The following is a 25,386-nucleotide window of genomic DNA, read 5'->3' as shown; positions in this document are numbered from 1 at the left end:
CTGTCTCCCATAGACCATTTTCTTGCCAACACTCCCTGCATAGCTAGCAGCCCCTTGCTGCTCTGGAACTCAGATTTGGATCTCTGTCTATTCCAGTGCACACATGCACCCCTCTGGCTTCCACTTTTTTGATTCCTGGACTTCTCAGGAGGGCGGAGCCCAGAAGCATGGTCAGGTCACCACTAAATTCCAGCACACACCAGACCAAATAGTGTGCTGGTGGTTGAAAAACATGGACCCAGGATTGTAGATTTCATCCCTCCCAGATCATTTTGAAATCTCTGGGGTCCAAGTCCTAAAATAAACTTTACTAAACAAAAAGAAAACTGAAAAGCCAATTTCCTCTGCATGACACACGCTCCCTGGAACCCCTCAACTTACCTGGTTGAGAATACTGGGTCATAACCTCTTTCTAAACCCTAGCAGGGCAACACACTGCCACAACAGGTACAATAAATTGAATGACAATATAGTGCCAGAAGATGGAGACCTTAGGTCAGAAGACACTCAACAATATGCAGCACTTTACATATGGCACATTCACATTAGCTAGTGTCCTCAAGGTCCCTATCTCATATGCATACATACCAGTACATACTGTACATACTGGTGCCAATAGTCAGGAGCCAACTAGTTGAACACTTAGAGGAAACCCACACAAGCACAGGGAGAACATGCAAACTCCAAATGATTATTACTATATATCACATAGTGGGATTTTATTTACCAATCTGTAGAACACAATATAACAAAGTAAAATCACATTAAAGTCAAACAAAAAATCACATTCAAGTCGCTTGCTTATATTACAAAGATTTTGTACCTGCCTTTTCTCCGCTCGGTCCAAACTAAACACATCTTTGGTTGGGGTTATGCTTTACAAAATGGCTTGCACTGTATATCAGTTTTTTCAACAAAAGTGTTCTCCTTTAGTGATCCATATTAGCACAGAAAATACTGTTATGCCACTGTAGGTTTAGTAGATTTACAGAAGTTTGCATTTCTGTAAATACATGTATCAACATTTATAACTAGCAGTAGTTACAGGTCATTGCATAATATACACAATTATATTACTAATAATATGCACATAACCTCTCGGCTGACTAAATTAGATTTTTTCGTAACCAAAGGAGGAACTTAGACTTGATGCTTATTTTCATATTAAGTTGATGTAGAAACCAGAATGCACAGTCTGTACTTCTAATTTTATTACACAATAAATGTAAGAATAATACCAACAGTGTGTTGGTAGTTCCCAGAGGCCTTATTGCAAACATAAAATGTTTTGTTTATGTTTTTGCTTATTCAGCATTATCCTGAAGAATTACACAACACAGAGAAGATGATTTACTTAAGAGGCCATTTTCATTCTCAAGCAGGTGCTGTAGGCTTTTTTTAGTAAATCAACCAAACATGATTTTTTTTTTAATTAAGAAAGATAATATAAATTATTAATATCACTGAACCAGCTATTATAAAACCATATTTATGCAACTGTTATAAATAGCTGAATTATCTTGATAACAGCCTCAAGTAATCCTAAAACCAACAGATCAGAACAGAGAGGACCAATGCTTGGAGCCAACCGGGCTCTGCTGCAGTACACATACCTGATGAGGATCTATTCCTGAAGAGTGAGAGATTCCATGTCAAGCATGGGGGGTTATATGTGGAATAAAGAAGAAAACATTACACATACCATCAGGACTTTCCAGGCAGCACAATTGGCTAGTGAATTCCTACTACATACTGTAGCAATCAAGGGGATCTCAGAGGGTTGGCATGAAGGGCTCATCACAGATGGTTGCAAAGGCTATTCCCCAGGTATCCAGACTCCCGCAGACCTATCATACTGAGACCAATGGCACCTGGTGGCTCAGACTGTGAAATCATTAGGCCTACTCACAGACTATGGATCTCAGCATCCATGTGAATGAGGTCTTAGGGTTGAAAGGGCTGATAGAAAATTAAAATTGTAATTGTCTGGTGTGGTGAAGAAAAGTTATTACTTGGTGCAAAGCTTCCTCTTTTCACTGGGATCCTACCAATTGTTTCCTTTTTATGTACATTTGAATGTTCAGCCCTGGCCCTCCTTGATGATTGCAGGATATGTGAGTTTCTATTCGTATCCCTTTGCACTATAAAGAGAATTTGGAGCTTTTTGCTTTTACTGCTGAAAGATTCTGCCATTAGGAATAAATGTAGCAGGAAACGCCTCCTCTCAGATCCAATCCCTTACAGCCTGAATTACAGCCAACGCTTGTTTGCTTTGTGGATCACAGTAGTGTAGCTTGTTCTGCACTCTGAAGCACACTCTGTCGGCTGATGTCACAGAGCCAGTCCAGGCTAGGGAAAGATCTCAACCAGATCCCTGGACTGGCACCTGGCTCAACCACTCAGCAAGCCGCTGAGAGCCTGAGCCAGTCATTTCTGTCCCTTCAACAGCCCAGCACTCCAATGGAGGGGCAGAACAGACAGCGGTAACTGACAGTCATCAGCTCTCTACACACGAAGCACTGGGAACTGAGTGATCAGCAGTCTTAAAGGGGGGAGACAGATGCAGCTTTCAACTGATGCTGCATCCACCTTGTTGGTGGCTGAATTGAACTGCCCTGAAGGCTGTGCTGTTTTATGGATGGTTTACTATCCCACTACTTGTTGTTGGGCTCTGCATAACCAACTTTAATGCCATCATCCTGGTTTAGATGGCAACTGTTTTGTATGCTAAGGGAAAAAAAATTTAAATAAATACCTTTAAAAAAAAAGTATGATTTCTAAACAAAAAGCTATACTCTTTTAAAGAGCTTTATTTACTCAGTAGAGTAGACACCTTTGTAAAATCATTCCTTTATCAGTGTCTATATCCCCAGCAAACATTGTCCATCCATCCTACATTCCCTGGTATCCCCCATGTCCGTGCTATGCTGTCTAGCAGATACACCATTCACACTACAATCTCTGGTGGCTCTATATTAACCAGCTACAGCATGGCTTCAAATTCTTAGACATTTTTCTACTGAATAGAATATTGCATATCGGACTGCTTCCAATTGCTTGAAAAATATTTTTTTAAACAACAAAGAACCAAAATAAGTATTAGGTACAAACTGAATATTTATTTGTTATACATCTATTTTCAAAATAAGGGGAAGCATCAAGCATTAGTTAGGATGACAACATACCAGATCCCGATTTTGGCTTTATATATATTTTATAACTTTTTATTTTAACTCATTTTTATGTACATTTGATTTTATACATATTAATTACTGAAGATTATGTGATATCCCTGAGGAGTGCCCCTTTAGACATTCTGATTTCTGAGCAGAGTGGCAAACTATTTTTCCTTTCTGACGCTTACAAGCATTTAATTTTGGCGTCTCGGAGGGCAGTGTTGAGTAGTGTTTCCATTACATTGTATAAGCAGCACTGCCAGAGATGTGGAAGTACTGGTATCTATTTAAGTGGTTAGCACATTTCACCTAGCTACCCCTGATGAAGTCATGTGGTCTGTGATTATGCTGGAGGGGAGGAGCTTAGGTGACAGGGGGGCCAAGGCACTGGAGACATCATGGAGTATTCGTCAGCACAGTGCCCTATTGTTTAGCATTTTTACATCATTATACATGTGAATAACATACTTGGCTTTTTTAACATACTACACCATGGAGGCTTTCTTTCTGCTTTGAGTTCCATCTTGCAGACTTGTAGCAGGAATAGGATACTAACCTATTTAAGCAGTGGAAGAGAGAGGGAGAGCAGAGAGTAGACGGATACATCTGCATAGATCCCCGGAGATGGGGAAAAGAGTTTGCTGACCTGTTTATCTAATAGATCATCACGTGAAGGTGAGGGTCCATTTCAAACACGAGTATGGTGGTGCACATAGAGTGAATTTGACAGCACTAGGGAAGAGGGTTCATTCACCAGCAGGAGGATCATTGTTGATTATTGGAGGACTTTTGAATTTCACTGTGAACTTGGATTAGCATGTTTTAAAGATTGTATTTACACATATGGATTCACGTGTGAATTTTTCTGCGCTCTATGGATTATTAAATGGTGAAAATTTTATAAGTTTATATTAACAGCACGCAACACATTTTTCTATTTTCTATACTTTTTATTTGTGTTGAACAACCACATATCGTTATTGCAGCAGCTGGGTTTATATTAGTTTGTTGACACTATTTGGCAGCGCACTAATTACCATTTATTTATTTAATCTTCAGAAGTATATGTATTCTAGTTTTTAATCTGACCAAGGTGACCCTAGAATAAATTTAATCAAATGCTTGGTAGATAAGCCATATAGAGATGTCTTTAATACAGGATTTAAACATGCAGCAAGGGTAATGGTACATCTCATCTGTTTTACCCACATAAGACCAATTATAACCTTGTAAATAATTTAGTTTAATTTTAAAATATATGCTGCAATTCTCAATCAGATGACTAACAACAGGTTTGTGTGCGTGTACAACTATATTTTCAGCAAGCTAATTTTATGTATAAAAATGTTGCTTGAATTAAATATGTTTAGGTTCTATTTTGAGAATCTGTTGCTCATTTGTAGGATTAATACACAATTTCTTCCTTTTTCTGCTAGGGCTACATTAAAAGACTATTAAAATATGCTTTTATGAATAGGGAGAATAGCTTAAAGAAGATGTATGTTATTTAATTTTTTTACATATAGATATAAATGGGTTCAGCTTCAGTACATAGTCTTTATTGCCAATAAATTTCTATATTTGCTACAATAACCCTGAACTGAAATAGGGGGATGTTAACCATTTGAGTCCCCGGGCCTTTAACTCCATAAACCCCTCCCCCTCCCAGAGAGTTTTTTCATATTGACAATACTTTGGTTCCATACATTATATTTTAGATTTTGTACAGACACTACATAGAATGTATAAGGTAGCACACCAAAATTATATCAAAGGGTTATTATTATTACAGATACTTACACTCACCTTTATTAGGTATACCTGTTCAATTGCTTGGTAACACAAATTGCTAATCAGCCAATCACATGGCAGAAACTCAATGCATTTAGGTATCTAGACGTGGTGAGTATCAGAATGGGAAATAGAGGGGATTTAAGTGACTTTAAACGTGGCATGGTTGTTGGTGCCAGACAGGCTGGTCTGAGCATTTCAAAAACTGCTGATGTACTGGGATTTTCACGCACAACCATCTCTAGGGAAAACAAGACTCACCAGATCAGGCAACATTTTTCCAATCTTCTATTGTCCAATTTTGGAGAGCCTGTGCGAATTGTAGCCTCCGTTTCCTGTTCTTAGCTGACAGGAGTGGCATATGGTGTGGTCTTCTGCTGCTGTAGCCCATCTGCTACAAGGTTCGACGTGCTGTGCATTCAGAGATGGTATTCTGCATACGTTGGTTGTAACTAATGGTTATTTGAGTTACTGTTGCCTTTTTATAATCTCAAACCAGTCTGCCCATTCTCCTCTGACCTCTGATATCAACAAGGCATTTTCATCTATACAACTGCTGCTCACTGAATATTTTCTCTTTTTTGGACCATTCTTTGTAAACCCTAGAGATGGTTGTGCATAAATATCCTAGTAGATCAGCAGTTTTTGAAATACTCAGACCAGCCCATCTGACACAAACAACCATGTCACATTCAAAGTCACTTAAATTCCCTTTCTTCCCCATTCTGATTCTCAGTTTGAATGTCAGCAAGTCATGTTCACCACATCTAACTGTCTAAATGCATTGAGTTACTGCCATGTGATTGACTGATTAGCAATTTGTGTTACTAAGCAACATATATTCATATAAACTAGGGCCAATTTTTTTAGACAGGAGCCAATTAACTTACCAGCAGGTCTTTGGAGTGTAAGAGAAAACCCATACAAGCACTGGGCAAACGTGCAATCTCCAGGCAAGTAGTTTTTTTTATTTTATTTATACAAATGTTAAAAGTATCTTCAAATCATGAAATTGAACACAACAAACAAATTGATAGAGCTACAGTTACATATCTTGACAGCGTTTACAGATAATAGCAATCCCAGATGTCCATGGAGAAGAAGCATTGCATAAAGGCTTCTCCAACATGTTTCATGGGACAGGGCCTGCTTCTTCAGGGAGAACTGGTGTTAGTATCTAAGATTACAAAAAAATAGGTTGTGCAACAAGCTGGATTGTATAAGAAGAAAGTAAATGAAAACCTCTGATTGTATCTGTTCATAAACATCAAGTATTACTAGCAATTAATGATCAAACTAAATGCAGCTTAACCACTTGCCCTCCAGAAGATTTACCCCCCTACCTGATCAGACCTTTTCTTTGATGTGCAGATCACACGGCGCTGCGTTACTTTAACTGACAATTGCGCGGTCATGCAAAATGAAATTAAATTTTATAAATTAAATTTATGCCTTTTTTCCCCACAAATAGAGCTTTCTTTTGGTGGTATTTGATCACCTGGGAGTTTTTTATTTTTTGCACTATAAACAAAAAAAGACTGACAATTATATATAAAACACATCCAGTAAAATTTTAAAAATAAAATTTATTCATAAACGTAGGCCAAAATGTATTCTCCTATATGTTTTTGCTAAAAAAAAATCCCAATATGTGTAAATTAATTGGTTTACGTGAAACTTATAGCATCTAAAAATGCTGGTATATACACTTTTCATAATTTTTTTTTACCAGAAATGGCGGTGATCAGCGACTTATAGCGGGACTGCGGCGGGCATTCTGACACTGGGGGGGGGGGAACTGACTAACTGCCATTAACATCCCCAGTGACACTAATACACTAATCAGTGCTAATAAAAAGCACTGACACTGTACTAATGACACTGGGCAGGAAGTGGTGATCAAAGGGTTAACAGTGTGCTGTGTTGTGTTTTACATTTTGTGCGTTTTTACTACATAGACAAGCTGCTTTGTATTGCTTTGCTATGCAGAGCAATACAAAGCAATCTAGTACAGAATGTGAACAGTGAGCGCAAAATGAAAAAAGAGGAAGCAGCTCTTTTTGGCAAACCCTCCGCTTCCACTATGCAAACATATAAACAAACGGTGCAGCGCTGATATATAAAAATGAAATTAAATATTATATGCTACCAGACAATATTATAGTGTAACAAAATGATGAAAAGAATAATGACCAATAATAAACATCTAACATATGAATGGCAAGAACGTGAATGTAATTCACTGTAATATGTCCAAAAAAACTTGACCAAAAAATAGTCCAAAGAGTGATGTGAACCAGTAGTGACCAGTAATAACTGTGACGTGTGTGATTTCTGTGATACTCCTCCACCACTATGCACTCACCAGAAGTAAAAAGCAAGCCAGCATTGAATGGAAATGACTCCTTGGACCGTATCTGCTCACTTGCTACCACCAGTTACTGATCCATACAAGATGAAGTCCCTCCTAAGGGGAGAGCTCACTGCAACAGACATATAAGATCGCACAATTACACAGGCAGGAAGTGAGATTTCAGAAGGCGTTCAGTGTACAGAGGGCCTCCAAGCTGCCATCTTGCAAGGAAAAGATCTTTTTTTTTCTGACGGTTTTGAAAAATAACAGGAGCTGCAGTTCCAATTAAAAAGTTTATATGTCAAATTGAAATGAAATATATCTGCTGTGGAAGATGGCTGGAAAGTAACGCTTAGAAGGTTCCTTTGATAAAGTCAGAATCAAATAAAGATGTCAATGGTCCTGTAGCCTGAAAACATCAGTACAGGTCAGATTCATTGCCTAGTGAGTCAGCTGTGGACAAGCATATGGCCAATGAAGTCCAAACTCCTGATCTTATATTTCTGTTGCAGTGAGCTCTCCCCTTAGGACGGACTTCATCTTAGATGGATCGGTGACTGGTGGTAGGAAGTGGGCGGATATGTTCCAAGGAGTCATTTCCATTCAATGCTGGCTTGCTTTTTACTTCTGGTGAGTGCATAGTGGTGGAGGAGTATCAAAGAAATCACACAAGTCACAGTTATTACTGGTCACTACTGGTTCACATCACTCTTTGGACTTTTTTTGGTCAAGTTTTTTTGGACATATTACAGTGAATTACAATCACGTTCTTGCCATTAATATGTTGGACATTTATTATTGGTCATTATTCTTTTCATCATTTTGTTACACTATAATAATATTGTCTGGTAGTATATAATATTTAATTTCATTTGTATTTATCTGCGCTGCACTGTTTGTTTATATAAATACAAAGCAACCTGTTCGTGCTGACCGGGGAGAGATCTTTGTTGTTTACATACACACCTCTCCCCTGTCAGCTCCGCCGACGATCACGGAGTCCCGGCCGGGACCCGGAGATTGGCATGCCGAGGAGCCAATAGAGGTGTGGGTAGGGAAATGCAAAATCACGTATATATATATGTATATATATATGTGATTTTGTGCATCCCTGCCACCCTGTAGCAGTACTTCTGCTATAGGGCGAATAGAAGCGGTTAATACATAGTATGCAGGACTGTGACCACTGAGAATACTGCAGGTGGGTGCTCATACAGGCACAATCACATACCTGTACATCAGCAGTGTCTTCTGAGTTCAGGGATTGGACACAGTGGGATTTTGGTAACAGGTTTCAGCCAATGATTCATGACTGAGACCTGCTGATTGACTGTGTCCAATGTTAGGCACACACTTAACCACTTGACTACCCCGAGATGTTAACCCTTTCCCAACAAGTGTCATTGGTACAGTGACAGTGTATAGTATTATCACTGATCACTGTATTAGTGTCACTGGCGATGTCAGTTAGTCAGTTAGTGTACTTCCCAGCAAGCATCAGTTAGTGTCAAATTGCCCTCGGCACTATTACAGTCCCGCTATAAGTTGCTGATCCCAGCCATTACTAGTATTAAATTAAATAAATAAATATTCAAGTATATATGCCATAGTTTGTAGACACTATAACTTTCACACAAACCAATCAATATACACTTGTTTTTTTACCATAGACATGTAGCAGAATACATTTTGGCCTACATTTATGAAGAAATTAGATTTTTTTTTTTAGATTGGATATGTTTTATAGCAGAAAGTAAAAAATATTTTTTTTTCATTTTCTTTAAAAAATTTTGGGTCTTTTTTCATTTATATAATAAAATTTTTTAAAAAAACTAGCGGTGATCAAATGCCACCAAAAGAAATCTCTATTTGTTTGAAAAAAAAATTATATAAATTTAATTTGAGTACAGTGTTGCATAACAAATATCAACAAAATAGTGCAGTGCTAAATAACAAAAAATGACCTGGTGATGAAGGGGGTAAACCTTCCGGCGGTCAAGTGGTTATTAAATTTCTTCTACATATGTAAGTTTGAATCCTGAATCCTGACCTGCAACAGATATACAGCAAGTCAAAACTCTTGATATTTTATTTGTGTAGGGCCAGTGAAGAAAGTGAGGAAGGGCCCCGTAGTTTGCTTACATAGTAAATGTACAGGCCACTAATGCTCTGTCAGATGACAAATGAGTCATCCTTCTGTTATAAAGGAAAGAAGTCCCATTTGAGAATCTAGTTTCATATGGAAGTCTAACACTGTTACTTCATCATTTCATCCTATTTCAGCGTGAAATAAAGGTGAGACTATTAATATTTTGATAAAAGATTTATCTTAGCTTTTATTAATCTAAACATGCAAACAAAAAAACTGTACGAACATATTTATTCCTTTTATTCTCTTTTTATTCAGAACAGTCACATAACCTCAGTACAAATTCTAAATTATCTATATACTTATTTTCAATGAGACTGCATAATGTTGCTTCTATAAAACAGCAATCGTAGACATTGATGTATTAAAAGAATCCATTTGTATTTGTTGTGTGGTCAGTGTTTGACTTCACATACTTTAAATGTCTATATAGAGTTTGCTTTCCTTATAAATGACTAGGATGCAGAGAGCTGATTAAATAGCCACAGCTAGCGGGTGTTCAAAGTGTAGAATACAGTAATGGGAATAAAAAATACCTAATTTGCATTCCTTTAAATATGTTAAGCCTATACTCTTCATTTTGTAATTCTGTCAGTTCACTGTAGAGCTTGTGCCCTGTCTACCAAACTGTTGGCGCGATATAAATCCTGTATTATAATATTAATAATAATTATAATAATAATACTCTGTTCATACTGACTTCTTTGCAGTGCTTTACACAGCTTTTTGATGATTCATTTTTCAGTATTTAGGAAATCAGCAAATACAACACAACATTCTCTGCTGAATGGATCTGATCTTTAGGGAAGACTGCATAATATTTTGGGAATATACTGCACAACAACACAATACTTATAAATTGTGTTATATTTTACAGTGATTTACATGGCAAGGTGGTCAAAAACCTCTGAAAATAATGAAGACGTTACTTGCTTTGATCCAAATGAGGATCAGCAGTTGGATAATGTGTCACAGAAGTCTCTTCTTCCATCTGGTAAATATTTCTGAGTTGTGCTGTTTTAATAGAATGCAGTCTTTTTTTGAGTTTCTTAACTGATTTAATTTGGTAAAAGCAGGACATTTTTTCAACGGAAACACGGGGGAACACAGTTCCGGCACCTCTAGCACTACAAATATGTAATGGCAAGGGGTGCTGGAGGATTTGTTGCTGCTGGGTGCTGGGGGATCTATTGTAATAGAAGGGGATCTATTTTTGTGTGTTGGTCTATGGTTGCTGGGGAGGTATATTGTTACTGGTGGTGGATCTATTGTTGGTGGGGGGCAATTGTTGCTCGAAGGGATCTACTGTTGAGAGAGGGGTCTATTGTCTATTATTGCTGGCTGCTGGGAGATCTGTTGTAGCTTCTGGGGGTCTATTATTGCTGGAGTGGTATTTTGTTTTGGGGGTCCATTGTTGCTGGAGGTATCTATTGTTGCTGAGGGGGAGTTCTAATGCTGCTGACTGTGGAGAAAAATGTTTGTCCTTTTTTCTAGTTATAATTAACAAATTCCATACAAATTATTTAGCACCACAAAATACTTTGCTCTGTATTCTCTAAAAGGGAGGTACTGGGAGGTAGATGGAAGGTGGAACCAAGTACAGGTGCTCGGAGGTGGGTATCGAGATGGAGACAAGAAGTTACTCTGAAGGGGGAATTCCTGCACCTATTTTCTGTGAAAAAAAGCCCTGGTTAAAAGCAAATCATTTGCTACAAATATTTGAAGAAGAATGTAAAAGTAGAACACATTTGCTTTTTATATCTCAGAACGGATAATTTTTTTCTGACGTCTGCTTAAGCTTAAGGGATCATAGGGATTTGGACAGCTCAGTGAAACAATGGACATCAGTTAAAGTGTATTTTCACTTTTGGGATAACACCCACTTTATGTTTGTTATATGTTCTTATTCCAATAGCATAATTGGTGTGCTAATCTGAAGGCCACATGAAGTTTGGAGGTCTTTAGCTAGTGACTCTGCAGACAGTTGTCGACTTCTGTGCATAGTGCGATTCAGCATGCCCTGACCCCGCTCTGTCATTTTACATGGCCTACCACTTGGTGAAGTTGCTGTTGTTCCCAGTTGCTTCCACTTCGTTATAGTACCACTAACAGTTGACCGTGGAATATTTAGTAGCAAGGAAATTTCATGGATGGCCTTATTGCACAGGTGGCAACCTATCACGGTACCATGCTATCACTGAGCTCCTGAGAGCGACCCATTCTTTCACACATTTTTGTAGAAGCAGTCTGCATGCCTAGGTGCTTGATTTTATACACCTGTGGCCATGGAGGTGATTGGAACACCTGAATCCAATGATTTGGATGGGTGTCCCAATACTTTTAGCAGTATAGTGTATATTAAGTTATGAATAAATAAATAATATATTATTATATGCATAAATAAACAATAACATTTGACTCTACTTTTTATTTTTTACATTTCAGGTATAACTACACCAAGCAATGAAAGGAAGCTGAAGTTTACAATTGCTGCTATTGTCTTACTTTACATCCTTGTACTTGGTCTTCTAGTAGCTACTGTCAGTCTGAAAGGTACAGAGCAGACATAAAGAGAAATAAACATTATAGACCCTTGCTGGTTATCCCGACTTAAGTTTAAAGTAGAATTCCAGCTAAAGCCTAACTAGTCCTAAAAAAGCTCCCTTCTAATACCTATAATGATTATCCAGTGTAAAAAGATGTATATACTTACCTATTTTCAGCAGTTCGGTCATGCGATCTGGGTCACCTGTGCCAGCCAGCGATGGCTGCAGGGTAGAGGAGGGACTGTCAACAATTACTGCACCATGGGCACCTTTGGGTGATGTCATCAGTCCTGGCTTTCACAACTGTTTTAGGCGCTCTCTCCCCTGAAGCCACTGCCGCCTTTCCACTTAAACAAACTATCCTTCTCATGAACTTCTTTATAGCTCAACACATCAGCTGCTGCTGTTTAGATACTTCTTCACAACTTTGTATTCATTTCTTTGCCTGGATTTCCATTCCTATTCTCCTTAGTAAATCCATTGCAACATCTCTGGCTGAATCCTACAGTACTTTGGCTCTTTATTACCATAATCCAGCACACTGGCAGTTATTTATTGCCCCATTTCTCCACCTGATCACTGATAGCAGAATTTGCTATTGTCAGTTGGTAGCTGTCTCAAATTGCTTATCCCAAGCATAGAAACACTAATCATTATCCAAAATATGTAGTCACAGTCACTCTTACTCTGCCATGTCTGCTTGTCACATGTTTTTATATAGCCATGAATTAGGTTGGTATTATCTGTTGGATGTGGTGGATATATTAATTTATGTTTATCAGAAGTGGCTGAGACAAATTAATAGATTGGTCAACAGCCTCCTGTGTAACTTGCTACAACTGCTTGTGCTGCATTAGTGTAAAACTTCCCTCCTAAAGTATGGACATTAAACTTTTTCCATATTCTTAATGAGCAGTAAAAGAGCTTTAAATCAAACAATCCCTGGCCTCTTTAGCTGATGTTAATATGAAGTAATTAATTCTTCTGCCTGCCAAGATACTGTTCTCATATATAACCCGCTGCCTGTATTTTGAAAATTAATTTCTCCTCAATGCTTATAGATACAGAGTTAAACAAGCTTGTTTTAAGCTGCTTTTACTGCACAATCAAAATATGTAAATACTTTAGTGTGCATCATCTGGGAACAGGTCACTTAAACTCTTTTGCTGCCACCGACATAAACCTTACTTCAGCAGCAGTACCAGTTTGTTAACTTTCTCACATTAGGCTGTCGGCTTTCTCATGGAAATGATTCTGGTAGTTGTAAAGCCAACAGATCACTACTACAAGTACTATGAGGTGCACTGCTGTCCTGCTATGGATTCTGTGCTTAGCTGTCTATCCCTCCTTTGCTGATCTTTCCTGGGAATAATCACACCAAAATTAATCAACTCTAATCACTTCTAGGTTTAACATTATAGTTTTCAGGCATCTGTTGATATAGAAGAAAGTTGTTGTGCATAGATGGTGCTCAACAGAATGCAGAGGTCAGTATAGGGGTCTAATAGACCTCTGATGTTTCTCTTAAGAGAACGTGTCACCTGTAGTTATGAGCTGAATGTACATGGGTTTGGTTGAGGGCAGTTTCTGCAAAAAAATGACTAATATACAGGTGCTGAGTCTGAATCACATAGAGGTTGATTTACTAAAGGCAAATAGACTGTACAATTTGTAAGTGCAGTTGCACTCTACAAATTCAGTTGCTTTGGAGCTTAGTAAATGAGGGGATGCTCTGCTGGCTTCCTTCATCAAATCCTTTGCAAACAAAAATGCAGTTTTTTTTATTTAAAAAATTCCAAAAACAACCTCCTGCGCTTAAATGGAATCCTATCCTTCAAAAGCTGCCGACACCAAACTTATACCCAAGTAAGTGAATGATCAATTAAAATAAATAGTGTAGCACTAATAATACTATCAAATTACGTGTTAAAATGCACAAACTCTATATACACCCCCTACATATATATATCCAAGGTGATAAATCAATACATAAATAATAAAATAGTTGTGTCATACGTGAATTCCCTCACGGGGAATATTTAGTGAAAAAAGTGACAAACACATTCCTATTTGCACATTGTGAAACAATATGTATACTGGTGCACAAAATTAGTGAACAAATAATCAATTCAAAAAGTCCAAAATGATATAATAATAGTAATACGATAATTTGTGATGATCCTCACACTTCACTCTTCATGCAAGAATATATAATGTGCCGTATACGTGGTACACACGTGCCAATCCTTTACCAGCCAAAATACCCCCTCACCTCCTTCATTAAACCCCGCAGGGTCAACACGCTTTGAGGATCAAGTGATCCTATCAGAATGGGTCCCTCTCAGGCTTTCCCCTCACATCTCTAGCCTCCAACAGACTAACAGCCAGCTCCTCACAGGATCATGATAAGACACAAACAGAGACCCTCCATAGTGCAAACGGTTTTTATTGCATCAAATTTAAAATGACAATAAGTATTACACTCACATTTGCCCACGAGTTTTCCAGCTTTTTACCACATGCTATGGGTGTACTGCATGGGTATACTCAACAGGGTGATCCAATATGGCCCCCACGCCGGAAATGACGTCACCGGAAGCTCCTCCCCACGCAGCGGCGCGTTGCGCCACGCCCACCTCGTGACTTCATCAGGGACCCTGATGAAGTCACGAGGTGGGCGTGGCGCAACGTGTCGGTACGTGGGGAGGAGCTTCCGGTGACATCATTTCCGGCGTGGGGGCCATATTGGATCACCCTGTTGAGTATACCCATGCAGTAAACCCATAGCATGTGGTAAAAAGCTGGAAAACTCGTGGGCAAATGTGAGTGTAATACTTATTGTCGTTTTAAATTTGATGCAATAAAAACTGGTTGCACTATGGAGGGTCTCTGTTTGTGTCTGATCATGATCCTGTGAGGAGCTGGCTGTTAGTCTGTTGGAGGCTGGAGATGTGAGGGGAAAGCCTGAGAGGGACCCATTCTGATAGGATCACTTGATCCTCAAAGCGTGTTGGCCCTGTGGGGTCTAATGAAGGAGGTGAGGGGGTATTTTGGCTGGTAAAGGATTGGCACGTGTGTACCACGTATACGGCACATTATATATTTTTGCATGAAGAGTGAATTGTGAGGATCATCACAAATTATCGTATTACTATTATTATATCATTTTGGACTTTTTGAATTGATTATTTGTTCACTAATTTTGTGCACCAGTATACATATTGTTTCACAATGTGCAAATAGGAACGTGTTTGTCACTTTTTTCACTAAATATTCTCTGTGAGGGAATTCACGTATGACACAACTATTTTATTATTTATGTATTGATTTATCACCTTGGATATATATATGTAGGGGATGTATATAGAGTTTGTGCATTTTAACACGTAATTTGATAGTATTATTAGCGCTACACTGTTTATTTTAGTTTTTTTTTATTTGCCTTGCATGTGATTGGGCATTCTTTATAAAGTGAAGTTTTACCTTACTTTACAAACCCTTCAGGCCTGGCATGAGGGACCTAACACAACAATCTAGAAAAAAAAGCATGAGGTCCTCCCTAACGTCCACACCAGACCATTACTTGTGCGTGCAGCCTGGTAGGCCAGGAAAGAGGTGGGAACCCCCTGGCAAAGCTGCTTGTTGATGGGGACCTTTTTCACACAACCCTCGCCCAGAGGTTGTGGGGGTCTGCAGGTGAGGGATTAGAGGAATTTGGAAGCCTCCTTTAACAATAAAGGACACCCAGATTCCAGCGCTTACCTATGTAAATGAGAAAAGCTGACTTTTCTTAGAAATTTTTAATTTTACCAACGTTCATTCAATATTCTAATTATTAGTGGATTGAGATTGATGTTCATTTTTGATTGTAGTGACAAGAAAATTCGAAGGAGCAGGATGAATTTTTTTTACTTGAATGGACAAATTTCTAACAGTGTATGTGGGGTTTCTATCAGGGAAATTACATTTATTTCAAAATCATTAAAAGCAAACTAAATTTTGAAGTACTTTCAAACGACAGTCATCAAGTTGTACTGAGAATTTTCATGTGAATTTTCTACTAGTGTAAGGCCAGCCTGAGAGGTACATAGCACCCCTACATATTCACGAACAAAATGTAAAGTATAAAGAAAGACAAAAATTTCATAAAAAAGCAAAAACAGTCCCACAGCGTAATTCCTCTGTTAATCATGTCAAACAGCAATGTCCAGTAGATCTACATTAATCACGATGCTCACTGCACACCACCCAACTGTGACATATAAAATTGCAAATTCCACCATTTTATTCTACAGGGTCCCTGCTTTCAGAAAAATATATAATAATTTGAGGGTTAGGGGTTTTAAGTAACCTTCTGGTCTAAAATGTGCATTTTAACAAAGGTAAAAAAAAAAAAAAAACTCTGGCAACAAAAGTAGCTAAAAGGTAAGTTCAACATTTCAAGAAAAATTAAAAGGTGAACCAACTCTAAATATCCTGGCCACCTCTATGGACCCTGCTGCACATAGCACAGCCCTAGAGTGAGCATCCATCCAAATGCTCGTAATAGCAAGCACTCTGTAATGTGCATATGAAGACTTCAAATGCAGTCCAAATGCATCTGAGGCTTCTTTTTCTGGTAAGGTGTGCTATAAGAAATAAATGCACCTCATTGGTCACATACTGTAGTCATGCTGACCAATGAGTGCTTGCCATTGCAAGAAATGCTATTGCTAGACTTATGATGGATACTTACCTCTTTGTGTATTTGGTGTACAGTATATGGATCGTTACATTGACAGCACAGGACATTGTAGATACTATGTGTAGCAGGGTGCAGCGAAAGAGTCCTTTATTTTAAAAAAATGTCCACCGATGTAAATCCAAGGTCAACCATGTCATCCTTTGATGTAGATTCACATCAGTCATGGCGAAGTACATGGCGTCAACATGAATGACCCAACACATCAGCAAAATGTCCATTTTGAAGCTAAACTTCTTTAAAACCTTATATATTCTTGTATTGGCCAGCCAACATTGACCAGACTAGTCAACTAAGTCATCTACCTATGCGTAGGATGACTTGACAATTCACCACCATGTAGTCCTTTAGGAGAATCCAGACTGTAGATTTTCATAGCATTGACAGGGTTGGCCTCATCTCTCCTTGCCAAGCTTACTGTGCAATGTTTTAAAAGTAGAAGGGAGTTTTATGCCCATACTCCCACCTACGTGGCCTCTGCTGTTTTCCAAAGCCAGCCCACAGATAACCTTCACGATGCGCAGATGCAAGGGGAATTTTCTGTATTATTACACCTTTGCCCAATGATTTTCTAAAAAAATAACTGAAACATACCACTAATCAAAGCAAAGTTCATTTAGCTATCTTGTTCCTTTCACTTGCGTTTTGGAACTTTTCTTAATAATCAGTTTCTGGATAAAGGATCCTATGACTGGAAGTCTACATGTGAAATTTATAAATTATGTATTACTTTCTAATCTCTTTTGAAGGTCAGATCTCCCAGATTGAAAAATACAAACATGTCTGTGAGGAAAAGCATAAAGGAGAAGATGGCAAAGAATCAGAAACAGGAAGCCTTCATGATTACACCATTATTTTGAGCCATCTTATACAAAACCTCTCTGACTGTAAATCACAAATTTCAATGAACTCAGCAAAACTGCAGTCTCTGAGTAAAATATTAAATGAGAGCATATCACAGAGTCAGGAAAAGGACAAATGTATACAGGACATACAAAAAACACTGGAACACTTAACCACTGCACAGGATGACAGTAATATGAAAATGGATTATATAAACACAACATTTTCTGAAAAGGTTTATATAATGAAGGAGGTAAGACCATTTAAAGACCAGTTTCAAATAAAAAAAAACAGAAACATTGAATATATCAAGAATACATGAGTGAATTACCAGGAATTATTAAAAAGTTCATTTTGGAAAACTCATAATGAGTCTCCTTTTTCAAGAGACTCTGTTTATTTAACCACTTGACCTCTAGAAGGTTTTACCACCTTCATGAGCAGTCAATTTTTTGGCTATTCAGCACTGTGCTACTTTAACTGCCAATTTCTCTGTCATGCAACACTGTACCCAAATTAAATGTGTATAATTTTTTTCACACAATTAGAGCTTTCTTTTGGTGGCATTTAATCACCACTAGGTTTTTATTTTTTTTGCCATATAAACAGAAAATAGGGAAAAATATAATTTTGGAAAAAAAACAAATTTTTCTTATTTTCTGTTTAAAAATTTTGCAAACAAATAATATTTCTTCATAAATTTGGGCCAAAATGCAACATATCTTTGATAAAAATAACCCAAATTAGTGTATATTATTTAGTCTGTGCAAAAGTTATAGTGTTTATAATCTATGGTATATATATTTGAAAATTGATCAGTCCTGATGTACTTATTGTCTTCTATCATTCTATCATTTCTTGAGGCCCTAATAAGCCAGGACCATACAAATACCCCCCAAATGACATCTTTTTGGAAAGTAGACAGATCAAGGTATTTAGTAAGGGGCATGGGTTTTTTTTTGAAGTATGAATGGTGTGGTGGGGATTAGGGATACTGACTGGTGACAGGGACTCTTTTCTACTATTTGTTTTTTAAATACTTTCATCAAAGTTCAGTATCACCATAGTGACACTGTACTACTCTGGGGGGTGATCAGGGAATTGTTTTTTAACACTGTGATTCCCATAGCTGTGAAATACACTGCTATATGCAACCCTTTTAACTGTCATGAATGACTTTCATTCATGACAGCTTGCTTACTATTAATTATCACATGGTACAAGGCTGCTGTGAATTGCCTTGTACCATGTGATAGCGTGGGTCAATCACAGCACAACAATAGTAAGCAAGCTGATCATGAATAAAATCCATTTATGACAGTTTGTTTACATTGTTATCATGTGATTACTATGATTGGTCATACCGATTACATGATACCCCGGCCACTCAGAGTGGCTGATGCGTTGAGCACCATGAGCCACTGTATCACAGTCTTACAGGTCTGCACTGCCACATGCTCAAGGGGCCTGCTAGTGCACATGTGCACCATGGCATACAGATACATCTCAGTGCCTGCACATGCTGCCCGCCTGCAGTAAAAGTATTGTGAGTGGGATGGCAAGTGATTAAATGAAAAACTGCTAATGTTATAATATGCAGTTACCTAAAGGTACAAACACATACCTTCAGCAGCCTCCCAACTCTTTCTGTCATGGCCAAATACCAGCATATTTTGACAGGCAAAGCTTGACTTCCCCTACCTACCTTCTGTACATGCCTAATGACCAGCAAGGCTACACATCATAGTGTTGAGCCAGTAGAATGATTCTGGGGGTTGGGATTAATGATAAGCTCCAACCTTACCCCAATTCATCAGAACATTGCTTGTTAGAACTGGCCATGTTACTAGGCTCACTGTCTGATTGTTATAAATATAACCACTTGAGGCAGAATATATATCTTGAAATAATAATGAGCAACAAACACAATTTCACCCAGGGATTCCTGGAGAAAGAATCAAGTGAATTTTGTTAAAAATTGCTCATTACACTTACTTCCAACATCTTTGAGTTCTTCAACATGATTTTTGTATAGTGGGAAGAAACATTTTCAAAGACAACCATATTGCTGTATATAATACAACCCTTAATCTGCTTAAAACATACAGAAGCTTAATTTGCTTAAACATGGCTTAATTTATCTGTAAATGTCAAAAATCCAATTTTATGAACATTTATGGGTGATTTCACAATTCAACTTTATTAATATTCATGGCTGCTTTTACCTGCACAATTGTAAATGTTAATTGCAGGTCTGACACAAAAGTGAACTTTATATTTTAGAATTAGTGGTCCTTGAAAGTAAAGCATGTATTTCCAATGTATTATATTAACAAGGAAGAACCACAATGCCAGGTTTCACCATCAGCCACAGCCAACCTGATAGCTGTAATAAGGAGTGTAACTGGTGAATCTGTGTTTAAACTGCAATGTTTGCAGAAAGTTTTGAGCTGAAGTTTCCCTTTATTGGGTTACTTAAGTTTTTAAAGCGGCAAGCTTTCGGATAAGTTAGATCCCTTTTTGTTGAAGCTTGTTTGAAGCTAACACAGTACAATGCTCTATTGCAACAGCAATATTTAAAAAATACTTTTAAGAAAATATATTGATATGACCTTCAGAGAGCTGGATTGATATCTAATTTTTTAATACATGCTTAAATTACTATAGCATGTATTTGCACATTAACACCTTCCCGCCTTGCCTATAGAAGATTGACGGCCGGGCGGGACATTCGCTGTTGTGACTGGGCATCCTATGATGTCCTGTCAAAACCAACCACTCACATGGCCGCGGGGCCGCACCGCAGCACGATCTGTCACCGGCTATGTCTGTCCACGGGACACAGCTGATGACATGTCACTATACTGGCCCATTGCCAGTGTCATGTGACTGCTGTGACCAAGCACAGCAGATCACATGTCAATTACAATGGATTCCTGTCATGCCATCCATTGTATACAATTATGTTGTTAGCTGTGACTGGTCAAGGCAGTCATATGATATTGACAGGGCCAATCACAGCTCAACTATATCATGTGATCAGCTTTGCCAAATCATAGCTAATCACAACAAAAGACTGAATGAATCAGTTTCATTCAGTAACAATGACTGCAAATATCAATGAAATACATTGGTATTAGCAATCATAATGTGTTAAAAAAAAAAATCCTGATCACTTGCCCAGAGTAGTTCAATGTTAATATGGTAACATTGTATTGCTTTGGTCACAGTGTGCTGAGAAATAAAATAGTAAAAAAACGAAAACGTAATAAAAAATTAAAAAAATAATAGAAACATTTGAAAAAAAATACAAATTCAACTATTATTATTATTTTCACCAAAGAAATGTAGCAGAATACATTTTGACCTAAATTTATGAAGAAATGTTATTTATTTGCAAAATTTTATATACGAAGAAAGTGCATCTTTTTTCAAAAGATTCAGATGTTTTTTGTTTTGCTTAGCAAAAAATTTAAAAACTCAGTGGTGATTAAATACCACCAAAAGAAAGCTCTATTTGTGTGAAAAAAATGCTAAAAATATCATATGGGTACAGTGTTGCATGACCGCGCAATTGTCATTCAAAGCACAACAGCGCTGAAAGCTGAAAATTGGCCTGGGCAGGAAGGGGGTATAAGTGCCCGGCATTGAAGAGGTTAAGATATAATACCAGATTTCTGTGACATAATTACCGTCAAAAATATTTAGTAATTTTTATGTTCTCATTTGCATATGCAGCTCTACTGTATTTTAAACCTCTCCAAAAATCCTTCAGGTTCATAAGCTTTTTTCCCAAAATGTAGCTTGTTTTTGTAAGTGAACTGGGGTGACATGGCTATGTCTGGTAGTCACACCCCTAATTACTTCCAGCATGCATGGTCTAAAGATTCTGTAAGCATGGCTGGGCACCATAATCAATGAATATGGGATCTATAGTATGGAATGCACAGCTAGAGGACGGTGAAGGTTCCCATTTATCCAGCTGATGATATACCTAAAATTAGTTAATCAAATTCCATTGGTGTGATGTTTAAGATATTTTGCGGCCTATCTATGCAGCATCTTTGTATAGTATATGTATAGTGGCTCATGACAGGTTATTTTGCTCATTATTTGAAAAGCAATGCAAGTATCTTAATGTCAGTATTAGATATGATCCATATTTGTTCAGAAATCCCATCTACAGTATATAAAGATATATATAGTACAATTAACATTATTTTGTTATATTAACCACTTGCCGCCCCATCACAGTTGGTTTACTGTGATAGGGCAGCAACTGCTTACTCAGCAACATAGGGAAACATTGCAAGCCTGCTTCCAGATCTGGGGCACGCATCTGCTACTGACCCACACTGCAGTTGAACACAATGCAATTTTGTCAGCAGATCCCAGCCAATAATTTATGGCTAGGACTTGATGATTGGCTGTGTCCAATCACAGCACAGAGCCATATGTTTGCAAACAACAAAGGGCTCTTCACACAGAGCAGTGACGTGACTGTGTCTTCTCCCTGCAAAGAAAAGAGAAACAGCAGCCACATCTATTAGTAAAAGCAGCATATATTACTCACAATACACATAATTGTTAACCCCTTCCCATCCAGTGTCATTAGTACAATGACCGTGTACAATATTAGCACTGATCACTGGATTAGTGTCACTATTGATGTCAGTGTTAGTTAGTGTACAGTACCTCCCAACTAGCATCAGCTAGTGCCAAATTGCCCTCCACACTCTCACAGTCCCACTATAAATTGCTGATCACTGTCATTACCAGTATAGCATCATAGCTGCATGAATTCCAGCAGATGGTTCCCCTGATGAGAAATCAGATTGCAGGTAGAGTCCACCCAGTGTGAAAGGGGCCTTAAAAAAGCACAGTGCTGAATAGCAAAAAATGCCTTGGTCATGAAGAGGGTAAAACCTTCCGAAGTGAAGTGGTTAAAGTCCAACTTCAGCCAAAATGTTTTCTTTTAAATGTGAGAGTAGATTAGTGCAGTGTTGGGAGGATTTTCACTGACTTGTTGTTCCTTTAAAAATAAGGTTGAGAAATGGGTAAAACTTGTGTCACCAGGAGAAAAAACAAAACAAAACAACTTTAAAAATAACTTAAAATTCCTTTATCAATTTTTCCTAAAGGAAATTGGTCAACAGTATACGTACTTTCAGAATGCATCATCAGATATCAACATTGTAAAACTGCGGTTTATGATAATGCAACAAGAAATGAAAGAGGAAGTGAAAACACTGAATCAGATCACCAATGATCTTCAGTTAAAAGACTGGGAACATTCTGTCACGTTGAAAAACCTAACAATGATTCAAGGTAAAAACATTTACATTTACAAGTCTAAATTATTTACAGCATTGTTCATTTTTTAAACTCAGGTCATAAGTATAATGTATAAAAATAACTTCATCATATCATCTATAAGGTAGATCAATTGATACATAGTGGTGAACTATTGGGGCTACGAGTTAAATAAAGTGTATCTAAACCCAAGATCAAAATGTAATATATAGCAGGAACTTTTAGGACTATTTCTCCTCTCCTTCCACCTAGTGATTCTACCACTTCCTGTCCTAGGGTGACAACGCTTAGTTACTGTACAGTACGGTATCTATGGCGGAGCAGTATTTGTCATTCTAGGGGAGGAGGTATGTTCTGTAGTCCACACTATTAACTGATAAAAGTCAGCAGAGGCAGAGAGCACAGGAATTTATGAGCTCACTCAAATTTTACTAGGACGAGCAGGCATTTTTTTCCACTTGTTCAGCAGATACAACTAAACACTTTCAATGGTATATTTAATAAAACAAAAGACAACAAATACAAAACAGTTCATTGTACGGTTTACACATACATAGTTTGCTGGCAAAAGAGACATGCAAAGTTTACATCCTACGGTCCCAACTCATTCGTAAGGTGCCAAGAATAGACCCTGGTGATTGACATAACCCATTGCATGTATGAAGGAGTTACATTACCAGTAACTGCCCAGTGGTTAAAAGGAGCATTGCTGGACCCAGACGCAGCAGAGAAGGAGTTAACAGTGGTGGAAACCAGTCACTGCTGAAGTACAGCCTAAAGTAAGTGTGGTAAAATATGCAAGTATACTTTGAACAGTGCCTTTTTTAGGCAAATTGGGGTCCTGGGAAAGAATCAAATCAAGGTCCTCTTGGGTGCAATATTGGAGGCTCTTTAAGAAAAAACCCACTTCATAGGTCTCAAAATAATTTTTTCTGTTCTACCTTTCTAATTTAAATCACCTAATAGTTAAACAGACATTTGGAATTCATTGAATATTATACTGAATCTTAATATGATTTGGAATACTTACACCACAAGAGCTTTTATTTCATGAGAGAAGACAGGACAGAATTTGTAGTGATCGGAGGAAAAGCAGAAGTGGAAATTTGGTACAGAAAAGGATATACAAATGGCACATGAATAATTAAAAAGCATGTTATGCTTTCTATTAACTTAAGGGTCAGATCAATTTGTTGAATGTGGAGTAGGTCTAGAAAGTGAAGGGATTAATGAAGAAACAAAAAGAATGAGAGTTGAAAGAATGGTGCCCTTTGAGCAATGGGTCCTCTGTTACAGTGAGAGGAATGGTGCCCTTTGTGTCAGTAGTAGGAATGGCGACCTGTAACACTTGGAAGCCAACCCCTTTCTTCCCTCCCTCTGTTGTCAAAGAAAGGGGTGGGGTGTCAATTGTAAACAGTAGTTTTTATTTGTGATTGCTTTGATGGCCATTTCTGTTTGGCTCAGTGCCTTTAGTCTATGATTTCTGCTGACATTATAGGTATTGTGCACATGCTGAGCATAAACACCAACAAGCACAAAGACATTGTTAAACATCCCCTTAGAATAACTGCTCTCCACAGCGGCTTTCTAGTACAATGGGCATCTTGGGGCGGGGTGGTTAATAACCACTAGGATATTTTAGTATTTACATACAAGCATAAGGTGGCTGTACAGCATCCAGGGCCTGCTAAAACAGTTCACTGGGAATCTGCATCTGCCACTTAAAGCCATCTTTAGATATTAGATGATGAAGCTGTATGCGGCTATTTTCAGGGAGTTGTGTAAAGTTCCAACATGTGCAATGGTTGTATGCCGCAAATGCAGATAGTGCTTTACTCAACACCTTATGCATACCCCTGTACAGCTGCATTAGAAAATTGATGACTATTTGCGGCTGTGCGCAGCAGCAGTGGGTCCTGAGAAAGTGTATTTGCAGGTTCTGGATGCTGTATAACCCCCTTACAGCCATGTGCATAAACCCTATAAAGGAAAAAAAAACAAATATTTTGGAAAATACTGTTTTTCTACATTTCAGTTATAAAACATATATAAATAGTCTTTACTTATACATTCTATATGTGTTCTATAGCGGGAGGGGGTTGGTCATTCTTCTTATTGGGCTCATTCACACAAGGTGCATTGATCTGCATTAGACAATGCAGGGCCTAGTGAACATTTGTTATCCATGGGCCATGTTCATACCATTAGCATCAAAATTATTTTATTTTACACATTGTATGTAGTGCATATCAAACACTTCCAGATGCCAAATATATTACACCCATAGCCACCCTTTATTTCATGTTTTAACCACTTGCCCTCCTGAGGATTTACCTCCCTTCCTGACCAGGCCATTTTTTGCGATAGGGGCTGTGTTAATTTAACTGACAATAACGCGGTCATGCAACACTGCACCCAAATGAAATTTATGTCCTTTTTCCCCCCAAATAAAGCTTTCTTTCGGTGGTATTTAA

General features: G+C 37.9%; 1 protein-coding gene across 1 annotated transcript in view; it reads left to right on the top strand.

Annotated features, from left to right (window-relative positions):
- The first annotated feature begins 9,527 nt into the window (after positions 1-9,527).
- MSR1 (macrophage scavenger receptor 1) overlaps positions 9,528-25,386 on the top strand; it is a 51,758-nt gene continuing 35,899 nt past the window's right edge. Inside the window, exons 1-5 of the mRNA XM_089669303.1 lie at positions 9,528-9,615; positions 10,347-10,463; positions 11,915-12,022; positions 17,506-17,852; positions 22,741-22,927. Coding sequence (XP_089525429.1) covers positions 10,355-10,463; positions 11,915-12,022; positions 17,506-17,852; positions 22,741-22,927 — 751 coding nt within the window. The 5' untranslated portion in view covers positions 9,528-9,615; positions 10,347-10,354. The remainder of the gene's footprint in view (positions 9,616-10,346; positions 10,464-11,914; positions 12,023-17,505; positions 17,853-22,740; positions 22,928-25,386) is intronic.

Source organism: Staurois parvus, unplaced genomic scaffold (assembly GCF_062004578.1).
Source record: "Staurois parvus isolate SC_StPar_1 unplaced genomic scaffold, SC_StPar_1.0 ptg000071l, whole genome shotgun sequence".
NCBI classification, from domain to species: domain Eukaryota; kingdom Metazoa; phylum Chordata; class Amphibia; order Anura; family Ranidae; genus Staurois; species Staurois parvus.
This window is presented reverse-complemented; position numbering and strand designations above follow the sequence as displayed.